Source organism: Gobius niger, assembly GCF_951799975.1.
Source record: "Gobius niger genome assembly, chromosome: 11".
NCBI lineage: Eukaryota > Metazoa > Chordata > Actinopteri > Gobiiformes > Gobiidae > Gobius > Gobius niger.
In genome coordinates this window covers 1,520,855-1,542,256 of record NC_136862.1, presented here as the reverse complement: position 1 = coordinate 1,542,256, position 21,402 = coordinate 1,520,855, and the positions used below count along the sequence as shown (strand labels likewise).

General features: G+C 40.4%; 1 protein-coding gene across 1 annotated transcript in view; it reads right to left on the bottom strand.

Moving 5' to 3' along the window:
* Positions 1-19,636, bottom strand: part of LOC306970728 (rho guanine nucleotide exchange factor 12-like) — a gene marked incomplete at its 3' end in the record, with an annotated part of 75,817 nt that extends 56,181 nt beyond the window's left edge. Inside the window, exons 1-5 of the mRNA XM_079566755.1 lie at positions 19,308-19,636; positions 5,601-5,692; positions 4,505-4,603; positions 2,715-2,764; positions 506-563 (exon numbers count right to left, since the gene is read on the bottom strand). Of these exons, the coding sequence (XP_079422881.1) occupies positions 506-563; positions 2,715-2,764; positions 4,505-4,603; positions 5,601-5,692; positions 19,308-19,339 (331 nt within the window). The 5' untranslated portion in view covers positions 19,340-19,636. The remainder of the gene's footprint in view (positions 1-505; positions 564-2,714; positions 2,765-4,504; positions 4,604-5,600; positions 5,693-19,307) is intronic.
* Positions 19,637-21,402: the final 1,766 nt, after the last annotated feature.

Genomic DNA, 21,402 nt, shown 5'->3' with positions numbered 1-21,402 from the left:
TTGTTTTCGCTAACCTTGTTTTTGCTAACTTTATATTTTCGCAAATTTTGTTTTTGCTAACTTTGTTTTTGCTAACTTTGTTTTTGCTAACTTTGTTTTCGCTAACCTTGTTCTTGCTAACTTTATGTTTGCTAAGTTAGTTTTTGCTAACTTTTAATATGTTTATGCTAAATATGTTTTCACTAACTTTTTATGCTAACTTTATGTTCGCTAACTTTGTGTTTGCTAACTTTGTTTTCGCTAACTTTTGACACGTTTATGCTATCTATGTTTTCACTAGCTTTTTTTGCTAACTTTGTTTTCATGTTTTTGCCTACAAATTATGTTATTTATGTAACTTTTTAACTCACTTATTGAACTTTTTATCTCTATAAGATTCAGTAATGTTTCATATATTTTTGTGAACCTTTTATATGTTTTATAATTATTACTGATGTGATGTTTGATCGACTTCTTTACATAAACACATGTAATTATGAGAATTACTGGTTTCTGGAGGACTTACACTTGATGAGCTTCACCACCTCGATGTGGTTGGAGTGAGTGACCAGAGTCCCGTTCACCTGGTGAGGAACACAAACGTCAGTCCGTCCCAGAGACTGTAGGTCTGTCCCATAGTCTGTAGGTCTGTCCCATAGTCTGTAGGTCTGTCCCATAGACTGTAGGTCTGTCCCATAGACTGTCCCATAGACTGTAGGTCTGTCCCATAGACTGTAGGTCTGTCCCATAGACTGTGGGTCTGTCCCATAGACTGTAGGTCTGTCCCATAGACTGTAGGTCTGTCCCGTAGGCTGTAGGTCTGTCCCATAGTCTGTGGGTCCGTCCCATAGACTGTGGTTCTGTCCCGTAGACTGTAGGTCTGTCCCATAGGCTGTAGGTCTGTCCCATAGACTGTAGGTCTGTCCCATAGACTGTAGGTCTGTCCCATAGGCTGTAGGTCTGTCCCATAGTCTGTAGGTCTGTCCCATAGTCTGTAGGTCTGTCCCATAGACTGTAGGTCTGTCCCATAGTCTGTGGGTCTGTCCCATAGACTGTAGGTCTGTCCCATAGTCTGTGGGTCTGTCCCATAGGCTGTAGGTCCGTCCCATAGTCTGTGGGTCTGTCCCATAGTCTGTAGGTCTGTCCCATAGACTGTAGGTCCGTCCCATAGACTGTGAGTCTGTCCCATAGACTGTAGGTCTGTCCCATAGGCTGTAGGTCTGTCCCATAGACTGTAGGTCTGTCCCATAGACTGTGGGTCTGTCCCATAGACTGTAGGTCTGTCCCATAGACTGTAAGTCTGTCCCATAGACTGTGGGTCTGTCCCATAGACTGTAGGTCTGTCCCATAGACTGTGGGTCTGTCCCATAGACTGTAGGTCTGTCCCATAGACTGTGGGTCTGTCCCATAGACTGTAGGTCTGTCCCATAGACTGTAGGTCTGTCCCATAGGCTGTAGGTCTGTCCCAGAGTCTGTAGGTCTGTCCCATAGGCTGTAGGTCTGTCCCATAGACTGTGGGTCTGTCCCATAGACTGTGGGTCTGTCCCATAGTCTGTGGGTCTGTCCCATAGGCTGTAGGTCTGTCCCATAGTCTGTAGGTCTGTCCCATAGGCTGTAGGTCTGTCCCATAGTCTGTAGGTCTGTCCCATAGTCTGTAGGTCTGTCCCATAGTCTGTAGGTCCGTCCCCTAGGCTGTGGGTCTGTCCCATAGTCTGTAGGTCTGTCCCATAGGCTGTAGGTCTGTCCCATAGTCTGTAGGTCTGTCCCATAGTCTGTAGGTCTGTCCCATAGGCTGTAGGTCTGTCCCGTAGTCTGTAGGTCTGTCCCATAGTCTGTAGGTTCTGTCCCATAGGCTGTAGGTCTGTCCCGTAGTCTGTAGGTCTGTCCCATAGTCTGTAGGTCTGTCCCGTAGACTGTAGGTCTGTCCCATAGACTGTAGGTCTGTCCCATAGGCTGTAGGTCTGTCCCATAGGCTGTAGGTCTGTCCCATAGTCTGTAGGTCTGTCCCGTAGACTGTAGGTCTGTCCCATAGACTGTAGGTCTGTCCCATAGACTGTAGGTCCGTCCCATAGGCTGTAGGTCTGTCCCATAGTCTGTAGGTCTGTCCCGTAGACTGTAGGTCTGTCCCATAGACTGTAGGTCCGTCCCATAGACTGTAGGTCCGTCCCATAGTCTGTAGGTCTGTCCCGTAGACTGTAGGTCTGTCCCATAGACTGTAGGTCCGTCCCATAGTCTGTAGGTCTGTCCCATAGACTGTAGGTCTGTCCCATAGACTGTAGGTCTGTCCCAGAGACTGTAGGTCTGTCCCATAGGCTGTAGGTCTGTCCCGTAGACTGTAGGTCTGTCCCGTAGACTGTAGGTCTGTCCCGTAGACTGTAGGTCTGTCCCATAGACTGTAGGTCTGTCCCATAGGCTGTAGGTCTGTCCCATAGACTGTAGGTCCGTCCCATAGGCTGTAGGTCTGTCCCATAGACTGTAGGTCTGTCCCATAGTCAGTAGGTCTGTCCCATAGACTGTAGGTCTGTCCCATAGACTGTAGGTCCGTCCCATAGACTGTAGGTCTGTCCCATAGACTGTAGGTCTGTCCCGTAGGCTGTAGGTCTGTCCCATAGTCAGTAGGTCTGTCCCGTAGGCTGTAGGTCTGTCCCGTAGGCTGTAGGTCTGTCCCATAGACTGTAGGTCTGTCCCGTAGGCTGTGGGTCGGTCCTCAGAGAAGATAAGAACATGAAACTGACCTTGATGATTCGGTCTCCGGTCTGGACCCCGGCCCTCATGGCGGCTCCATCTGAAACTCAGGTCAGACTTTTATGACGGAGCCAAACGTTCTCAACAAAAACACAAATATTGTTTCTTTGCTTAAAGAGAAACGTTTTGGCTAACGTTAGCTCATTAGTGTTTACGAACTTTTCATGTTTTTGTGAACTGTTTTCGTAGACTTGTATTTGCTGCTGCATTTTGTTTCTCTGACTTTTTGTTTTTGCAAATACGTTTCACACTTTTTATGTTGTTGCTCAATTTTTACGTTTTCACAAACCTGTTGTTTATATGTTTTTGCTAAGCTCGTTTTAGCCTTTACTATTTATGTTCCTCAGACTTATTAAACATTTTAACTGTAACTTTTTGTTTATGCTAACCTTTTGTTTATGCTAAGTTTTTGTTTATGCTAACCTTTTGTTTATGCTAACCTTTTGTGTGTGCTAACCTTTTGTTTATGCTAGCCTTTTGTTTATGCTAGCCTTTTGTTTATGCTAGCCTTTTGTTTATGCTAACTTTTTGTTTACGCTAACCTTTTGTTTACGCTAACCTTTTGTTTATGCTAACTTTTTGTTTACGCTAACCTTTTGTTTACGCTAACCTTTTGTGTATGCTAACCTTTTGTGTATGCTATCCTTTTGTGTATGCTAACCTTTTGTGTATGCTAACCTTTTGTGTATGATAACCTTTTGATTATGCTAACTTTTTGTGTATGCTAACTTTTTGTTTACGCTAACCTTTTGTTTACGCTAAGCTTTTGTTTATGCTAACTTTTTGTTTATGCTAACCTTTTGTGTATGCTAACCTTTTGTGTATGCTAACTTTTTGTTTATGCTAACCTTTTGTTTATGCTAACCTTTTGTGCATGCTAACCTTTTGTGCATGCTAACCTTTTGTGCATGCTAACCTTTTGTGTATGCTAGCCTTTTGTTTATGCTAACTTTTTGTTTATGCCAACCTTTTGTTTATGCTAACTTTTTGTTTATGCTAACCTTTTGTGTATGCTAACCTTTTGTTTATGCTAACGTTTTGTGTATGCTAACCTTTTGTGTATGCTAACCTTTTGTGTATGCTAACCTTTTGTTTATGCTAACTTTTTGTTTATGCTAACCTTTTGTTTATGCTAACCTTTTGTTTATGCTAACTTTTTGTTTATGCTAACCTTTTGTTTATGCTAACTTTTTGTTAATGCTAACTTTTTGTTTATGCTAACTTTTTGTTAATGCTAACCTTTTGTTTATGCTAACTTTTTGTTTATGCTAACCTTTTGTTTATGCTAACCTTTTGTTTATGCTAACTTTTTGCATGTGTTTGCTTAGTTTTTATGTCTGCACTAAGTTTATTACATGTTTTGACCTAATTATGTTTTTTGCTAACTGTTTATCGGTATCTACAACCTTTCATAATGCTATCTTTTTTGCTATTGCTAACTTAATACTTTTTTAAATGTTTTTGCTAGCCTTATTTAAGCCATCGCTAACGTTTTCTTTTGCAAACTTGAATTTTTTGCTAACTTTTCCAAACTGTTCCTCCGCCCACAGATCTGTGTCGTGTTTGTGTCGTGTTTGTGTATTTGTGTGGTGTTTGTGTGGTGTTTGTGTATTTGTGTGGTGTTTGTGTATTTGTGTGGTGTTTGTGTATTTGTGTGGTGTTTGTGTATTTGTGCCGTGTTTGTGTTGTGTTTGTGTGGTGTTTGTGTGGTGTTTGTGTGGTGTTTGTGTCGTGTTAGTGTCGTATTTGTGTGGTGTTAGTGTGGTCTCTCAGGCCTCACCTTCTTTGACCAGCTGCACAAACACCGGGTTGTCTCCGCTCACCGTCAGCCCGAAGCCGTTCTCATCTCTCTGAATGATCACACAGCGCTGCACCAGACCTGCACACGCAACACAACACGTGACACACAACACAACACACATAACACACAACACACATAACACATGACACACAACACATGACACGCAACACAACACATGACACACGACACACGACACAAGCATGACAGGGAGTCAGAGGGTCTACAGATGCAGGTAAAGAGGGATAAATATCGATACTGTGGGTTTGAGTATCGGCCGATATTCGATACTCACCGATAGACCAGGACACTTTGTTACCCTCCTCACCCCCGTCTACACTGAGCACATTTTCTCCAGTTAAAATGTGGTTAAAAAGTTAAAAGAGCGACCATTCATCTCATTCTGATATTTACATTTGTTTTGTTTGTGTTGTGCTGAGATGAATCACAGCTTCAAACGAAAAAAAAGAAAAGGAAAAAGAAGTCTGTGTTTCTCCTCCGCGTTAGAAAGGAAGCCTCTCGAGTCAGAGCTGCACAGAAACGTGACGGCGACAGTGCAGAGCTTTGAGAAACGAAACATCCGACCAGACGACAGCTTTAGGCAGGATTTAAAACTCTGTCGTTCACAGAAACCGCCATGTTTTCACGGACACATCCACGGCGCTCTGAAGTGACGAAGAAGAAGAACAACTCTACAGGAAACTTTCAGATTCAGGTAAAGTCGAGCTGGAGAAACGAGCTCGGCGAAGGCGGGAGTTCAGAGGTTCAAAGTGAAGAAGTGGAGGATCCTCTTTCCTCCAGTGTGAGTGAATATTAAATATATATTTGAGGTTAAATCTGGCCTCGGGCTCACAGGAGGTTTTGTTCACAGATTTATGGAGCTTTGGACCAAAAAACAAAGATTCATTTTCACTAAAAACTAAACTCCCTCTGAGCAAATCTAACACGTCCCACGTCAGGACAGCTTTAAGAGTCTGGACGAGTCATTCTCCAGTGAAACCACGGCAACCGCCACAAACCGCCGCGACCCCTGACCCCCGGAAAGGTCAGGACAGAGCGAGCGGAACATGTGTGTTACCTGTGGGGTCGAAGTCATGCTTGAGGGCCACAGGGGGGCGCTCTGTGCGGGGCCGTCGGTCCACTGGCTCTTTGTTCAGGATGCTCGGGGTCCTGCAACACAAACACGTATGTGAAAGAGAGGAACACGCCTGACAAACACGTATGTGGATGAAAGACACGAACACGCCTGACCAGGGCCGGACTGGGACTGAAAACCAGCCCTGGACTCTGGTCAGTCTGGCCCAAATCAGTGTAAATGTGACACTTCCACAAATACACATGTGAACCTCTGACCCCCCGCCTTAACCCAGAGCATTTTCTCCAGTTCAGCTTTGCCCAAATCTAAAAGCTTCTTGACTGGAGAGCAACACTGTGACGCCTCATTTGAAAGATAAGATCTAGAAAAGTCACGGTCACTTTTTGTCACGTTGTCGCTGCATTTTTGTCATGTTTTTGTTGCTTTTTCATTACTTTTTTCATCGCTTTGTCGTCACGTTTTCGTCACATTTTGTTGCTTTTCCAGCACATTTTTGTTTTTGGAGGCTTTTCTTTTAACCCCTTAACTCCCGCCTGAACCGAGTACATTTTCTCCAGTTTGGCTTTACCCCAATCCAAAAGCTTCTGGAGAAAAGCTGCGAAAATAGCAACAAAACTGAGAAGAAAACAATGATGGAAATGTGACAAAAAAGTGATTAAAAAAAATTGACGAAAAAATGACAAAAAGTTACAAAAATGAGTTGAATATCCAGCAAAAAAAGGATGGGAAAAAAATCTGATGATGTGAGGAAAAAGATCCTCTCGGTTCAGGCGGGAGTTAAGTCCCTTTAATAATAATAATAAAAATAAATCATAAAAAAAAATCTTTCAGCCGACCCGACCCAAACCCGACAATCTGACCGCTCGTCATCGTCACATTTTCATCACTCGCCGTCGCTCTTTTGTTGCGTTTCTATTTTCAGAGACGTTTTTCAAGAACCTTTTAGATTTGGGTAAAGCTTAAAGAGGGGGTATTCTGCTTTTGTCAGTCCCATAGCACCAGTCTATATCTCACTACAATGATGACAAACCTTCTGTTGGTCTGTAAATGCAGTAAATTAGAATAACTGCCTTGTATAAAATGTCTCTCTCAAAATGGCTGTAGTGAATGTCTTGAAATAGGCCTCTGTCTCTTTAAGAACCTCTGAGCCTTTAGACACGCCCCCTCCACACGCTGTCTGTGGCATCAGTGGGGAGGGGGTTCTGCTGAGGAGCAGTGGTTGGTTACTCGGCTGGTGACCAAAGCTCGGAGGCGTCTCCAGGAGGTGGGGGCGTTCCTAGGAGGACTCAGGCAAACCTATCCCTAAAATGGCCGCCATCAGAGTTTTTACAGATTACTCAGAAATACGAGAATGTGCCAAGGCAACACTTCAGCCATGTTTTTAATGAGGGAGTGACAGAAAAACATGATGGAAAGCTGGAAAAAGTCCATTTTGTCCAACATGTCGGGTGTTCTTCTGAAAGTTTCCCCCTGACATCTCTGAATGCCCCGTCCCTCTGCAGCGTGTCTCCTCCTGCTCCTCCCCCTCGCTCTCTCTGTAAAAGGCTTTAGTTTTGGCCGCGGCGCTGATCTCGGCCCCTCCTCCAGAGCGCGGCCCCCGGGCGGCCCTCGGACAAAGGCTCCGGTCGCCGCTCTGTGGGGCCGAGGGTCGGGTTCCCGGAAACAGACGCACAAAGAGGCGCTGGCTCGGCTCCAGCTGCAGCTCCGGCTCCAGAAGGACGAACCTCACAGGCACGGGTTCAACTCCACCAGAGCAAAGAGTCACTGAAGACGGAGGGAAACGTCCATGTGCAAGACCAGGATCTCTGTGTTTCAGGACTTTGCTTTTTGGCACAATTAACCTCTTAACTCCCGCCTGAACCCAGAGGAGCTTTTTCCTCACGTCACATTTTTTTTCCATCATTTTTTCGTTGGGTATTCAACTCATTTGAGTAACTTTCTTGTCATTTTTTCGTCATTTTTTTTGTCATTTTTTGTCAATTTTTTATCACTTTTTATTTATTTTTTTCACATTTTTGTCAATTGCTTGTGACATTTTTGCGACTTTTTCATCAATGTTTTCTCACTTTTTTGACACATTTTTGTCATTTTTTTTTTAAATTTTTTGTCAAATTTTTCTCTTTTTTTGTCAATTTTAAAAAAAAATATTTTTAAATTTTTGGTCAATTTTTAGTAATTTTTTTTATCACATTTTTGTATTTTTTTTATCAATTTTTTCTAAATTTTTTATCACATTTTAGTCATTTTTTGGGTAATTTTTTGAAATTTTTTCATCAATGTTTTCTCACTTTTTTGTCAATTTTTTGTCAAATTTTTATCAATTTTTAGTCAATTTTTGTCAATTTCTGGTGACATTTTTATGACATTGTTGCCACTTTTTCATCAATGTTTTCTCACTTTTTTGACACATTTTTGTCATTTTTTTAAAATGTTTTTGTCAAATTTTTCCCCTTTTTTTGTCAATTTTTGAATTTTTTTTTTTTAATTTTTTGTCAATTTTTTGTAATTTTTTTTATCACATTTTTGTATTTTTTTTGTCCATTTTTTCTAAATTTTTTATCACATTTTAGTCATTTTTTCATCAATGTTTTGTAATTTTTTCATCAATGTTTTCTCACTTTTTTGTCAATTTTTTGTCAAATTTTTATCAATTTTTTTTAAATTTTTGTCAATTTCTGGTGACATTTTTATGACATTGTTGCCACTTTTTCATCAATGTTTTCTCACATTTTTGTCACATTTCCATCATTGTTTTCGTCTCAGTTTTGTTGCTATTTTCTCACCTTTTTCCCAGAAGCTTTTGGATTGGGGTAAAGCCAAACTGGAGAAAACGTGCTCGGTTCAGGTGGGAGTTAAGAGGTTAAGATTTAAAGAAAAACCTCATCGCACTCAAAGTCAGATCAAAAACCTGATGTGAAATATTGACACTTTTGTCGCCAGTTTGGCTTCACCCAAAAGTCAAAACAGCCACGAAACAGTGACGAAAACACTTCAAAAACAAACATTATTTTTCCAGGATGAGGATTTTTCCAGAGTTGTGAAGGTCTTTGTTACACGGGCCGATCCTGCTCAGTCGAGAAGCTTTTACATTTGGGTCAAACCAAACTGGAGACAGACGGGTTCATCTGCGTCATGTGTGTCACTAACAGCTCTTCACACGGACAGAGTTAATGTAAATGTAGTATGTCAGAAGCTCATCTCCCTCGGCTTCTCCTCAGACACAACAACACAAGGAAAGGAAGGCTGGTTTATTACAAGCAGCACAATTGAAAACAAAAGCGAAGTTGCCTTGAAAAGTCTGTTTGAGCGTCGGTTACGCACAGGTTTACTTTGAAACTGTAGATCAACGCGCCGCACGCCTAACACCAAAACAACAACAGTTTTCCATAAATAAACCACACGCGCCTCAAGTGCCACAACACCAGGTCTGATCTGAGTTTTAAGGAGACGTTTCCATCGTGTGTCAGTCTTTACCTCCTGATGATGCTCCTGAAGCCACAGCTCCGTCCAAAAGAAAGAAGCACATTTTACAGGGCGCACAGCAACTTTTTTCCAATTCAGCCGCTCCAAGAATCCTGCAGCTGTAGCTCAAATGTTCCAAAACGCTACAGTTTTCTTGCAGCTGCTTCATAACTCTGCAACTCCTCCACAGCCAATATGACAGTTTCTGATCAATTAAATCCTGTACATTTTGTAACTTTGCGCATTGAACGGTGTCCAGCGCGAGGCCTCTCTGTCCCGCCCGCTCACCTTGGATCTGCAGCAGCGGAGGGACACTTTTATTTCTTTAATCTTTATTAAACATTGCGCGTTGCATCATGAATGTTACGCGTGTACAAGAGAACCCCCCCTCACAACCCACCGCCTTCCACAGGTCTGGGGAAAGCATGAGGAGGGGGCGGCACCACAACATCTCAATGGGAGTCTGTCCCCCCCTCCTGTCCTGCCCACTTTTTGCGTCAGGTCTGACACTGAAGATTGTAAGGAGCTCCACCGTCTGCGCAGTCGTCTGCTCTACAGCCTGCGCTGAGAACCACAGGATCTGTCCCCAAGTCTTTTAACTCTGGGAGTAAAGTATTTCTGTGATAAAGGCAGTGATCCACAGTTTAAATGTTTCCTCATCTGCAGCGTCTCACAAGGAAAAAGGAAAACAAAGTCATCAAAAACATTTATCAGTAAATGGTAAAGTCATCAATATCCTGCCCCACGGATCGTGTTGTGAGGTTTAGAGGTTCCCAGTTGGATTCCACAGGACAGGCCAACAGCTGTCCTCCACTCAGGGCTGGACTGGCAGAAAAAATCAGCCCGGGACTTTTGGGTCAAGACCGGCCCAACCTGTCATATTCAATGCAATAGTGGAGGTGATGAGCAAAACAATAACATTGGCTTGAACTAAAACAGTCTAAGCTGCGAATTGAGGACAATAGTTTTATTTTGTTTCTGCCGAATTCAAGCTCTCGCCTCAGAGACTCAACACTTTAATCTTGTCATTTATAACTTGAAGGAACTTTTGTAAAACTTCTAAACAATCTTAAAATGTGCGTTCTGTTAATGAAGTTCTTCTCGCGACTGTGACACAAATAAACTTCTCAAAACCAAATGATCGACTGTGGATGAAATCCTTTCAATGAAGGGCAAGACGGAGTCACCTGACAACTCCCAGCATGCACTTCTTTGCAAACATTTGTCTAAAATGTATAAAAATAGAGGTCTGAGGTTCTGTGGGTCCTGGAGGGAGTTACAATAAACTATTTCCTCATGAGTGTGACGTCCCAGAGGCCCATCGCTCATTATACCAGATTATCTGAACCATAACTCAAGAAAGCGCCACCTGAAGGGTATAAACGTCACATCCCTCTAGTGGAGGAGTCGTGTAATTGCATCTATGTAAAGATAGATTCTCCAATGGCTTTTCCCGTTAATTGTGGGCCGGTGTTAAGGTATAACGGGCCTTATCTCGGTCTGACCGGCCCAAAAGTACGTCGGCCCATCGGGAAAACTCCCGAATCTCCCGATGGCCAGTCCAGCCTCCACTGTAAGAACAGTTTTGTTATTATCACTAAGCGATGCCGTCTTTGGCCCCGGACTCTGACTCTGACTCTGACTCCAGCACAAACTCCTGTGTCCTGAAGCCTCTGCGGCACAGGGGCACCTCCAGGGCCACCTCCAGGGGCTGCTGCCTCCAGGGCCACCTCCAGGGCCACCTCCAGGGCCACCTCCAGGGCCTCCTCCAGGGCCTCCTCCAGGGCCACCTCCAGGGGCTGCTGCCTCCAGGGCCACCTCCAGGGCCACCTCCAGGGCCACCTCCAGGGCCTCCTCCAGGGCCACCTCCAGGGGCTGCTGCCTCCAGGGCCACCTCCAGGGGCTGCTGCCTCCAGGGCCACCTCCAGGGCCTCCTCCAGGGCCACCTCCAGGGGCTGCTGCCTCCAGGGCCACCTCCAGGGGCTGCTGCCTCCAGGGCCACCTCCAGGGCCACCTCCAGGAGCTGCTGCCTCCAGGGCCACCTCCAGGGGCTGCTGCCTCCAGGAGCTGCTGCCTCCAGGGGCTGCTGCCTCCAGGGCCACCTCCAGGGGCTGCTGCCTCCAGGGCCACCTCCAGGGGCTGCTGCCTCCAGGAGCTGCTGCCTCCAGGGGCTGCTGCCTCCAGGGCCACCTCCAGGAGCTGCTGCCTCCAGGGCCACCTCCAGGAGCTGCTGCCTCCAGGAGCTGCTGCCTCCAGGGCCCGCCCACGAGGCCCTGACAGCTGATCACACACAGACCTCAGGGGGATCAGGAGCTGCAGATCCTGAAAACACCACGATGAACCTGCTCCTTCTCCCCAAATGATGAAGCACAAGTTCAGAAACATCTCAAAGAATCCCGAACGTCTGGACACTTTTGTACAAACGTATAAACGGTTCTGAGTGTCTTCATTTAGCTCCGTTTTAGCCTCACTGAGCTGATTTCTAAGTCTCGTTTTGACAGAAACACCTGAAACTCTCAAAGGTCCAGATTTATCCATCAAGGATCTGTGACTCGGTTTACTCAAGTACTTTGACAGTCCAGGTCTGGTGTTTCAGGACTCGTATGTGTGCGTGTGTGGTCAGTGCAGGTGTGCGAGTGATGACCGAGCACATTCTTTGTGCTGGTTCTGCTGACCTCGCTGCTGTACTACACTGAGCACACGCACCACAAACACGGCTCTGAGGTCCTCACGACGCACACATATACACACACACACACACACACACAATCTTGTACTGCTATCTTAGTGAGTGTATGGTATTGTATGCAGGGCCGGACTGGGACTGAAAAACAGCCCTGGACTCTGACCAGCCCGGCCCGAATGAGCGTAACTGTGACACTTCCACAAATACATATGTGAACCTCTTAACCCCCGCCTGAACCAAGAGGATCTTTTTCCTCATGTTATCACATTTTTTTTGTTGGATATTCAACTCATTTTTGTAACTTTATTTGTAATTTTTTGTAATTTTTTTGGGTCATTTTTAGGTCGATTTTTTTTCCATTTTTTGTCTTTTTTTTTCTTTTCATTTTTTGTCACAATTTGTCATATTTTTCTTATTTTTTGTGATTTTTTTTGTAATTTTTTGTCAATTTCTTGTCACATTTTTGCCACCTTTGCATGAATTTTTCGTCACTTTTTTGTCACATTTCCATTGTTTTCGTCTCAGTTTGTTGTTATTTTCTCACCTTTTTTCCAGAAGCTTTTGGATTGGGGTAAAGCCAAACTTTAACCTCTGACCCCCCGCCTTAACATTAACAAGTGCATTTTCCCCAGTTCGGCTTTTTATTATTATTTTTTTGATCGGCATCATCAGCAAAAAGAGCTGGAAAGGCGGTCGTAGAAACAGAAGCAAAATCATTCATATAAATAATAAATAATAACGGTCCCAAAACTGAACCTTGTGGTGCACCATACTCCACGGAACTCCTTTTGGATTCATGTTTTTTTATACTGGGCTTTACCCAAATCTAAAAGCTTCTCGACTGGAGATCAACAATGTAGCGCCTCATTTGAAAGCTAAGACCTACACACTAAATTAAACATGTGGATTTTCTAAGCGGATAAAAAGGGGGAACTACATTGTGAGGCGTAATAACACCAGGAGCAGTGATATCGTCACTTTACTGAGTGGATGCCATGTTTAAACGTGGAAGAGCTTCTGTCTCCACCTGGTTTGGAGCTACAGAGGAGGAGAGGCTAAATGCTAACGCTATAGAGGAGGAGAGGCTAAATGCTAACGCTATAGAGGAGGAGAGGCTAAATGCTAACGTGTTTACGTGACTGAGGACACGCGTGAAGACCAGACAGGTACACATGAACTCGTCTAAGGTGAGAACATGTCTCAGTGTGGAAACTGTTCCTTTAACTTCTTAACTCCCACCATGTTTTCTCCCAATTCTCCAAATCTAAAAGTTTCTTCTAAACAGAGGCAAAAAACGAGAAGAAAATGAGGATGTAAACGCGACAAAAAAACGCTAAAAAGTGACCAAAAAAGTGACAAAAATCCATAAAAAAAGACAAAAATTCAGCAAAAAAGTGACAAAAATCCAGCAAAAAAGACAAAAATCCTGCAAAAAATCCAGCAAAAAATGACCAAAAATGACAAAAATCCAGCTAAAAAAAGGCACAAAAAAAAAAACAAAAGACAAAAATCCAGAAAAAAACTAATAAAAAAGTGACAAAAAACACACACAAAAATAATAATAAAATAAAATATATAATAATAATAATAATAATAATAATAATAATAATAATAATAATAATAATAATAATAATAATAATAATAATAATAATAATAATAATAATAATAATAATAACAATAAAATAAAATCCTTTTGAGTGTCTGATGTGATGTTAGAAAGTTTAACAAAAACACGTGCTGTAAGTTTAAAAAAACAAAACAAGGGTCGGCAACATAAGCATTAGCTTCAGCCTAAACCTTTCCGGTCATTTTGTTATGTTATGTTATGAAGAAGTAACTTAACTGAATCTTTTGTCATAATTTTGACCGAATAAACTGAAACTGAATAAGAAAAAGTGACGACAATGACAAAGAGGAGAGATTTGGTTTGGGTTTGGGCGGGAGGTCAGAGGCTGGAAGTTTGAGTCTTTTGAACAAATGACCGGATCCCGAAGACTCGTATCAGCTCAGTTCAAACATGAAAGTAAAACAATGTTCTTTATCACTGTTGTGTGTCTGACTGAACTCTCCCCCTCCCCTCTCCTCGCTCTCTGAGGCCTGTCCTGGGTCGAGCTGAAGGAGCACTCATGTGGAACGCCGGGTCGGACTCACCGGAGCTCCGGCTTTACCGCAGAATCCACAACCAGCTCTGAGAAAACAGAGAACGGGAACAGAGAGCTCTACAAGAGACGACAACGGAGAGCTCTACAACCAGACCCAGCAAAACCATGTAGAGGCTTAACTGTGAAACATGAATATTGGAATAAACTAGTTATAAATGTGTAAAGTCTGATGGAGCGACTAAAGGTCAGAGGTTAAAGTCCAGTCTCGGTCTCACCTGTGGATGTGTCTCCCGTCCCTTCAAATCAGCGTAAATGTGACACTTCCACAAATACACATGTGAACCTCTGACCCCCCGCCTTAACCCAGAGCATTTTCTCCAGTTCGGCTTTGCCCAAATCTAAAAGCTTCTTGACTGGAGAGCAACACTGTAACTGTAACTGTAAAAGTGATGGTAGCTTTTTGTCACGCTGTCGATGCATTTTTGTCATGTTTTTGCCGTGTTTTCGTCTCTTGTTTTTCGGGTTTTTTGTCATGTTTTTGTTGCTTTTTCGTTACTTTTTTGCCGTGTTTTCGTCTCTTGTTTTTCTTTTTTTTTTTCATGTTTTTGTTGTTTTTTCATCGTTTTTTTCATCTCTTGTCGTCACGTATTCGTCACATTTTGTTGCTTTTCCAGCACATTTTTGTTTTTGATGCTTTTCTTTTAACCCCTTAACTCCCACCTGAACCGAGCACATTTTCTCCAGTTTGGCTTTACCCCAATCCAAAAGCTTCTGGAGAAAAGGTGAGAAAATAGCAACAAAACTGAGACGAAAACAATGATGGAAATGTGACAAAAATTGATGAAAAAAAGACAATTTGACAAAAATGTGACAAAAAATGACCAAAAAATTGATAAAAATGTGATAAAAAATTGACAAAAAAAATTACAAAAATTTGACCAAAAAATGTGACAAAAATCAGATAAAAAAAAATTGACAAAAAAATGACAAAAAAGTTACAAAAATGAGTTGAATATCCAACAAAAAAATAATAGAAAAAAAGTGAGAGGCCAGACCGGTGGCCCTTCTGAGCTCTTCCAGAACGGACACATGGCCCGTCCGCCCCTGGTTAGAGCTAACGTTAGCGTTACTCAGATTTCCGTCGACCTCAGAAGACGATGTTTTATGTCTTCAAGGCCCTGACCGTACGAAGTCCAGCTCAGGACCAAACGCAAACACGTTCATCAGTCCAGCATCGTCCAGACGAGCCGGCGTTTTCCAAACCAGGTCCCAGAGGAAAGACCTGAAAACGCCGTTTACTAAAGCGATGACATCACAGCTCCAGAGTCTGAGATCCATAATCTGACACTGAGTTTTCCTCATGGATCTGTGAGGGTCTGACTCCGCCCCTCTTTACTCCACAAGCCACAGGTAGAAAAACACGAGTCAGTCTGACAGGAATAGTCACTGACGTCTTTATCACTGTTCTGTCACATTTTGTCACGTTGTATCGGTTACATTAAAGAGGGGGTTTTAAAGAGGGGGTGTTCTGCTTTAAAGAGGGGGTGTTCTGCTTTCTTCAGTCCCATAGCACCAGTCTATATCACACTACAATGATGACAAACCTTCTGTTGGTCTGTAAATGCAGTAAATTAGAATAACTGCCTTGTATAAAATGTCTCTCTCAAAATGGCTGTAGTGAATGTCTTGAAACACAACCATCTTTCACCAAAGAAAAAAAAGAGTGGTGCGCACTGAATGGGTGCTGCTGCCGGATGCTCTCTCATCGAATGCAATTTCTCCATCTGTGAGATCAATAAAGTATCACCTTACCTTACCTTACCTTGAAATCGGCCTCTGTCTCTTTAAGAACCTCTGAGCCTTTAGACACGCCCCCTCCACACGCTGTCTGTGGCATCAGTGGGGAGGGGGTTCTGCTGAGGAGCAGTGGTTGGTTACTCGGCTGGTGACCAAAGCTCGGAGGCGTCTCCAGGAGGTGGGGGCGTTCCTAGGAGGACTCAGGCAAACCTATCCCTAAAATGGCCGCCATCAGCCAAAAATTCAACAAAAAAGTGACGAAAATCCAACAAAAAAGTGACAAAAATTCAACAAAAAAGTGACAAAAATTCAACAAAAAAGTGACAAAAATTCAACAAAAAAATGACAAAAATTCAACATAAAATTTATAAAAATTCTGCAAAAAAATGAAAAAAATTCAGCAAAAAAGTGACAAAAATTCAACAAAAAAGTGACAAAAATTCAACCAAAAAATGAAAAAAATTCAACAAAAAAGTAACGAAAATTCAACAAAAAAGTGACAAAAAATTCAACAAAAAAATGACAAAAAATTCAACAAAAAAATGACAAAAATTCAACCAAAAAATGACAAAAAATCACCAAAAAAATGACAAAAATTCAACAAAAAAGTGACAAAAATTCAACAAAAAAGTGACAAAAATTCAACAAAAAAATGACAAAAATTCAACCAAAAAATGACAAAAAATCACAAAAAAAATGACAAAAATTCAACCAAAAAATGACAAAAAATCAACCAAAAAATGACAAAAATTCAACCAAAAAATGACAAAAAATCAACACAAAAAATGACAAAAAAGCAACAAAAAAAATGACAAAAACTCAACAAAAAAGTGACAAAAATTCAACAAAAAAATGACAAAAATTCAACAAAAAAATGACAAAAATTCAACAAAAAAAATGACAAAAATTCAACAAAAAAATGACAAAAATTCAACAAAAAAATGACAAAAATTCAACAAAAATGTGACAAAAATTAAACCAAAAAATGACAAAAATTCAACAAAAAAGTGACAAAAATTCAACAAAAAAATGACAAAAAATCAACAAAAAAATGACAAAAATTCAACAAAAAAGTGACAAAAATTCAACAAAAATGTGACAAAAATTCAACAAAAATGTGACAAAAATTAAACCAAAAAATGTGACAAAAATTCAACAAAAATGTGACAAAAATTCAACAAAAAAAATGACAAAAATTCAACAAAAAAATGACAAAAATTCAACAAAAAAATGTCAAAAATTCAACAAAAAAGTGACAAAAATTCAACAAAAAAATGACAAAAAATCAACAAAAAAATGACAAAAATTCAACAAAAAAGTGACAAAAATTCAACAAAAATGTGACAAAAATTCAACAAAAATGTGACAAAAATTAAACCAAAAAATGTGACAAAAATTCAACAAAAAAATGACAAAAATTCAACAAAAAAGTGACAAAAATTCAACAAAAATGTGACAAAAATTCAACAAAAATGTGACAAAAATTAAACCAAAAAATGTGACAAAAATTCAACAAAAATGTGACAAAAATTCAACAAAAAAAATGACAAAAATTCAACAAAAAAATGACAAAAATTCAACAAAAAAATGTCAAAAATTCAACAAAAAAGTGACAAAAATTCAACAAAAAAATGACAAAAAATCAACAAAAATGTGACAAAAATTCAACAAAAAAGTGACAAAAATTCAACAAAAAAGTGACAAAAATTCAACAAAAAAATGACAAAAATTCAACATAAAATTTATAAAAATTCTGCAAAAAAATGAAAAAAATTCAGCAAAAAAGTGACAAAAATTCAACAAAAAAGTGACAAAAATTCAACCAAAAAATGAAAAAAATTCAACAAAAAAGTAACGAAAATTCAACAAAAAAGTGACAAAAAACTCAACAAAAAAATGACAAAAAATTCAACAAAAAAATGACAAAAATTCAACCAAAAAATGACAAAAAATCACCAAAAAAATGACAAAAATTCAACAAAAAAGTGACAAAAATTCAACAAAAAAGTGACAAAAATTCAACAAAAAAATGACAAAAATTCAACCAAAAAATGACAAAAAATCACCAAAAAAATGACAAAAATTCAACCAAAAAATGACAAAAAATCAACCAAAAAATGACAAAAATTCACCCAAAAAATGACAAAAAATCAACACAAAAAATGACAAAAAAGCAACAAAAAAAATGACAAAAACTCAACAAAAAAGTGACAAAAATTCAACCAAAAAATGACAAAAATTCAACAAAAAAGTGACAAAAATTCAACAAAAAAATGACAAAAATTCAACAAAAAAATGACAAAAATTCAACAAAAATGTGACAAAAATTAAACCAAAAAATGACAAAAATTCAACAAAAAAGTGACAAAAATTCAACAAAAAAATGACAAAAAATCAACAAAAAAATGACAAAAATTCAACAAAAAAGTGACAAAAATTCAACAAAAATGTGACAAAAATTCAACAAAAATGTGACAAAAATTAAACCAAAAAATGTGACAAAAATTCAACAAAAATGTGACAAAAATTCAACAAAAAAAATGACAAAAATTCAACAAAAAAATGACAAAAATTCAACAAAAAAATGTCAAAAATTCAACAAAAAAGTGACAAAAATTCAACAAAAAAATGACAAAAAATCAACAAAAAAATGACAAAAATTCAACAAAAAAGTGACAAAAATTCAACAAAAATGTGACAAAAATTCAACAAAAATGTGACAAAAATTAAACCAAAAAATGTGACAAAAATTCAACAAAAATGTGACAAAAATTCAACAAAAAAAATGACAAAAATTCAACAAAAAAATGACAAAAATTCAACAAAAAAATGTCAAAAATTCAACAAAAAAGTGACAAAAATTCAACAAAAAAATGACAAAAAATCAACAAAAAAATGACAAAAATTCAACAAAAAAGTGACAAAAATTCAACAAAAATGTGACAAAAATTCAACAAAAATGTGACAAAAATTAAACCAAAAAATGACAAAAATTCAACAAAAATGTGACAAAAATTCAACAAAAAAATGTCAAAAATTCAACAAAAAAGTGACAAAAATTCAACAAAAAAATGACAAAAAATTCAACAAAAAAGTGACAAAAATTCACCAAAAAAGTGACAAAAATTCAACAAAAAAGTGACAAAAATTCAACCAAAAAAATGACAAAAATTCTACAAAAAAGTGACAAAAATTCAACCAAAAAAATGACAAAAATTCAACAAAAATGTGACAAAAATTCAACAAAAAAATGACAAAAAATTCAACAAAAAAGTGACAAAAATTCACCAAAAAAGTGACAAAAAATTCAACAAAAATGTGACAAAAAATTCAACAAAAAAATGACAAAAATTCAACAAAAAAGTGACAAAAACCTATCCCTAAAATGGCCGCCATCAGAGTTTTTACAGATTACTCAGAAATACGTGAATGTGCCAAGGCAACACTTCAGCCATGTTTTTAATGAGGGAGTGACAGAATAACAGGATGGAAAGCTTGAAAAAGTCCATTTTGCAGAACACCCCCCCTTTAAAGGATAAACAGCCACAAACGCAGTTAATGACGCTGGACCACACATGGACCACACATGGACCACCTGTGGCCCGGGTCAGTAAACACAGTGAGTCCTCCCTGCGGTCCTACCTGTCAGCCAGAGTCGCCTGTGAGCCGCTCATTGGCGCTGCTTCCTCTGCCTTTTCCACGAATCCTCCTCTAAAAGCCGCCGCTCCTCTCCGGCCCCATGGACGCTCCGCTCGGACGCTCCGCTCGGACACTCCGCTCCTCTTCTCTCGCTCCGGCACCAAACTCCCATAAACTACGCGTCAAAGCGCCGCGCGGGTTCCTCTTCTTCCTCCAGGACTAAACGAGGGCCGGAGTTTGGAAGTTTTCCGACAGAGCAGCAGCAGCAGCAGCAGCAGCGAGGAGGCGACATTACGCGCATCCTCCTCCCCCCCACACCCGGAAAAAAAGCCCCAAACTCGGGCAACAAGTCTCCAAAGTCCGCGCTGGTTCCGCTGGTCCCGAGGCCGAGGCGCGGAGGGATTAGATCCGAGGAGAAGGCATCGTGAGCGGGCGTCCTGTGGCGGAGATTCCCCTGGAGAGAGAGAGAGAGCGAGGGGGGGGGGGGGGGGGCGGAGGGGGGGCGGCAGGGGGGGGGCACGGGGGGGGCAGGGGGGGGGAGAGGAAATGCCCCCACCCCGCGACTGTGCGAACATGAGGGAAAACCCACCTTCCACCGAGAGGCGTTCACGGGCCGCGCGTAAAAGGAGCCGCGGTGCCTTCAGTGTCCAAGATAAAGAACCGCGCGTGAACCGAGCGTCTGGCTTTACCCAAATCTAAAAACCTGGCACTGAAAACATGTACAATAGGCAGAGTCTAAACCCGCCTGGCACTAAAAACATGTACAATAGGCAGAGTGAGAGGGAAAGTCCAACTGTCTCTGTAAAGCGCTTTGTGACCAAGTCTGTGAAAGGCGCTCTGTAAATGAAGATCTTCTTCTTCTTCTTTTTCTTTTTTTTCTTTTTCTTCTTCTTCTTCTAAAAGCTTCAAAATAGCGACAAAAACGAAGCAAAAAAGCAACAACAAAAATAAGTGACACAAAAACGGGCCGGAAACCGGAGTACCAGAGGAAACCTATTGTACATGTTTTTAGTAGTGGAAACCTATTGTACATGTTTTAGTAGTGGAAACCTATTGTACATGTTTTTAGTAGTGGAAACCTATTGTACATGTTTTAGTAGTGGAAACCTATTGTACATGTTTTTAGTAGTGGAAACCTATTGTACATGTTTTTAGTAGTGGAAACCTATTGTACATGTTTTAGTAGTGGAAACCTATTGTACATGTTTTAGTAGTGGAAACCTATTGTACATGTTTTAGTAGTGGAAACCTATTGTACATGTTTTAGTAGTGGAAACCTATTGTACATGTTTTAGTAGTGGAAACCAGAGTACCCAGAGGAAACCTATTGTACATGTTTTAGTAGTGGAAACCTATTGTACATGTTTTAGTAGTGGAAACCGGAGTACCCGGAGGAAACCTATTGTACATGTTTTTAGTAGTGGAAACCGGAGTACCCAGAGGAAACCTATTGTACATGTTTTAGTAGTGGAAACCTATTGTACATGTTTTAGTAGTGGAAACCGGAGTACCCGGAGGAAACCTATTGTACATGTTTTAGTAGTGGAAACCTATTGTACATGTTTGAGTAGTGGAAACCTATTGTACATGTTTTAGTAGTGGAAACCTATTGTACATGTTTTAGTAGTGGAAACCGGAGTACCCGGAGGAAACCTATTGTACATGTTTTAGTAGTGGAAACCTATTGTACATGTTTTAGTAGTGGAAACCGGAGTACCTGGAGGAAACCTATTGTACATGTTTTAGTAGTGGAAACCTATTGTACATGTTTTAGTAGTGGAAACCGGAGTACCTGGAGGAAACCTATTGTACATGTTTTAGTAGTGGAAACCTATTGTACATGTTTTAGTAGTGGAAACCGGAGTACCCAGAGGAAACCTATTGTACATGTTTTAGTAGTGGAAACCGGAGTACCCAGAGGAAACCTTTTGTACATGTTTTAGTAGTGGAAACCAGAGTACCCGGAGGAAACCTATTGTACATGTTTTAGTAGTGGAAACCGGAGTACCCAGAGGAAACCTATTGTACATGTTTTAGTAGTGGAAACCTATTGTACATGTTTTAGTAGTGGAAACCTATTGTACATGTTTTAGTAGTG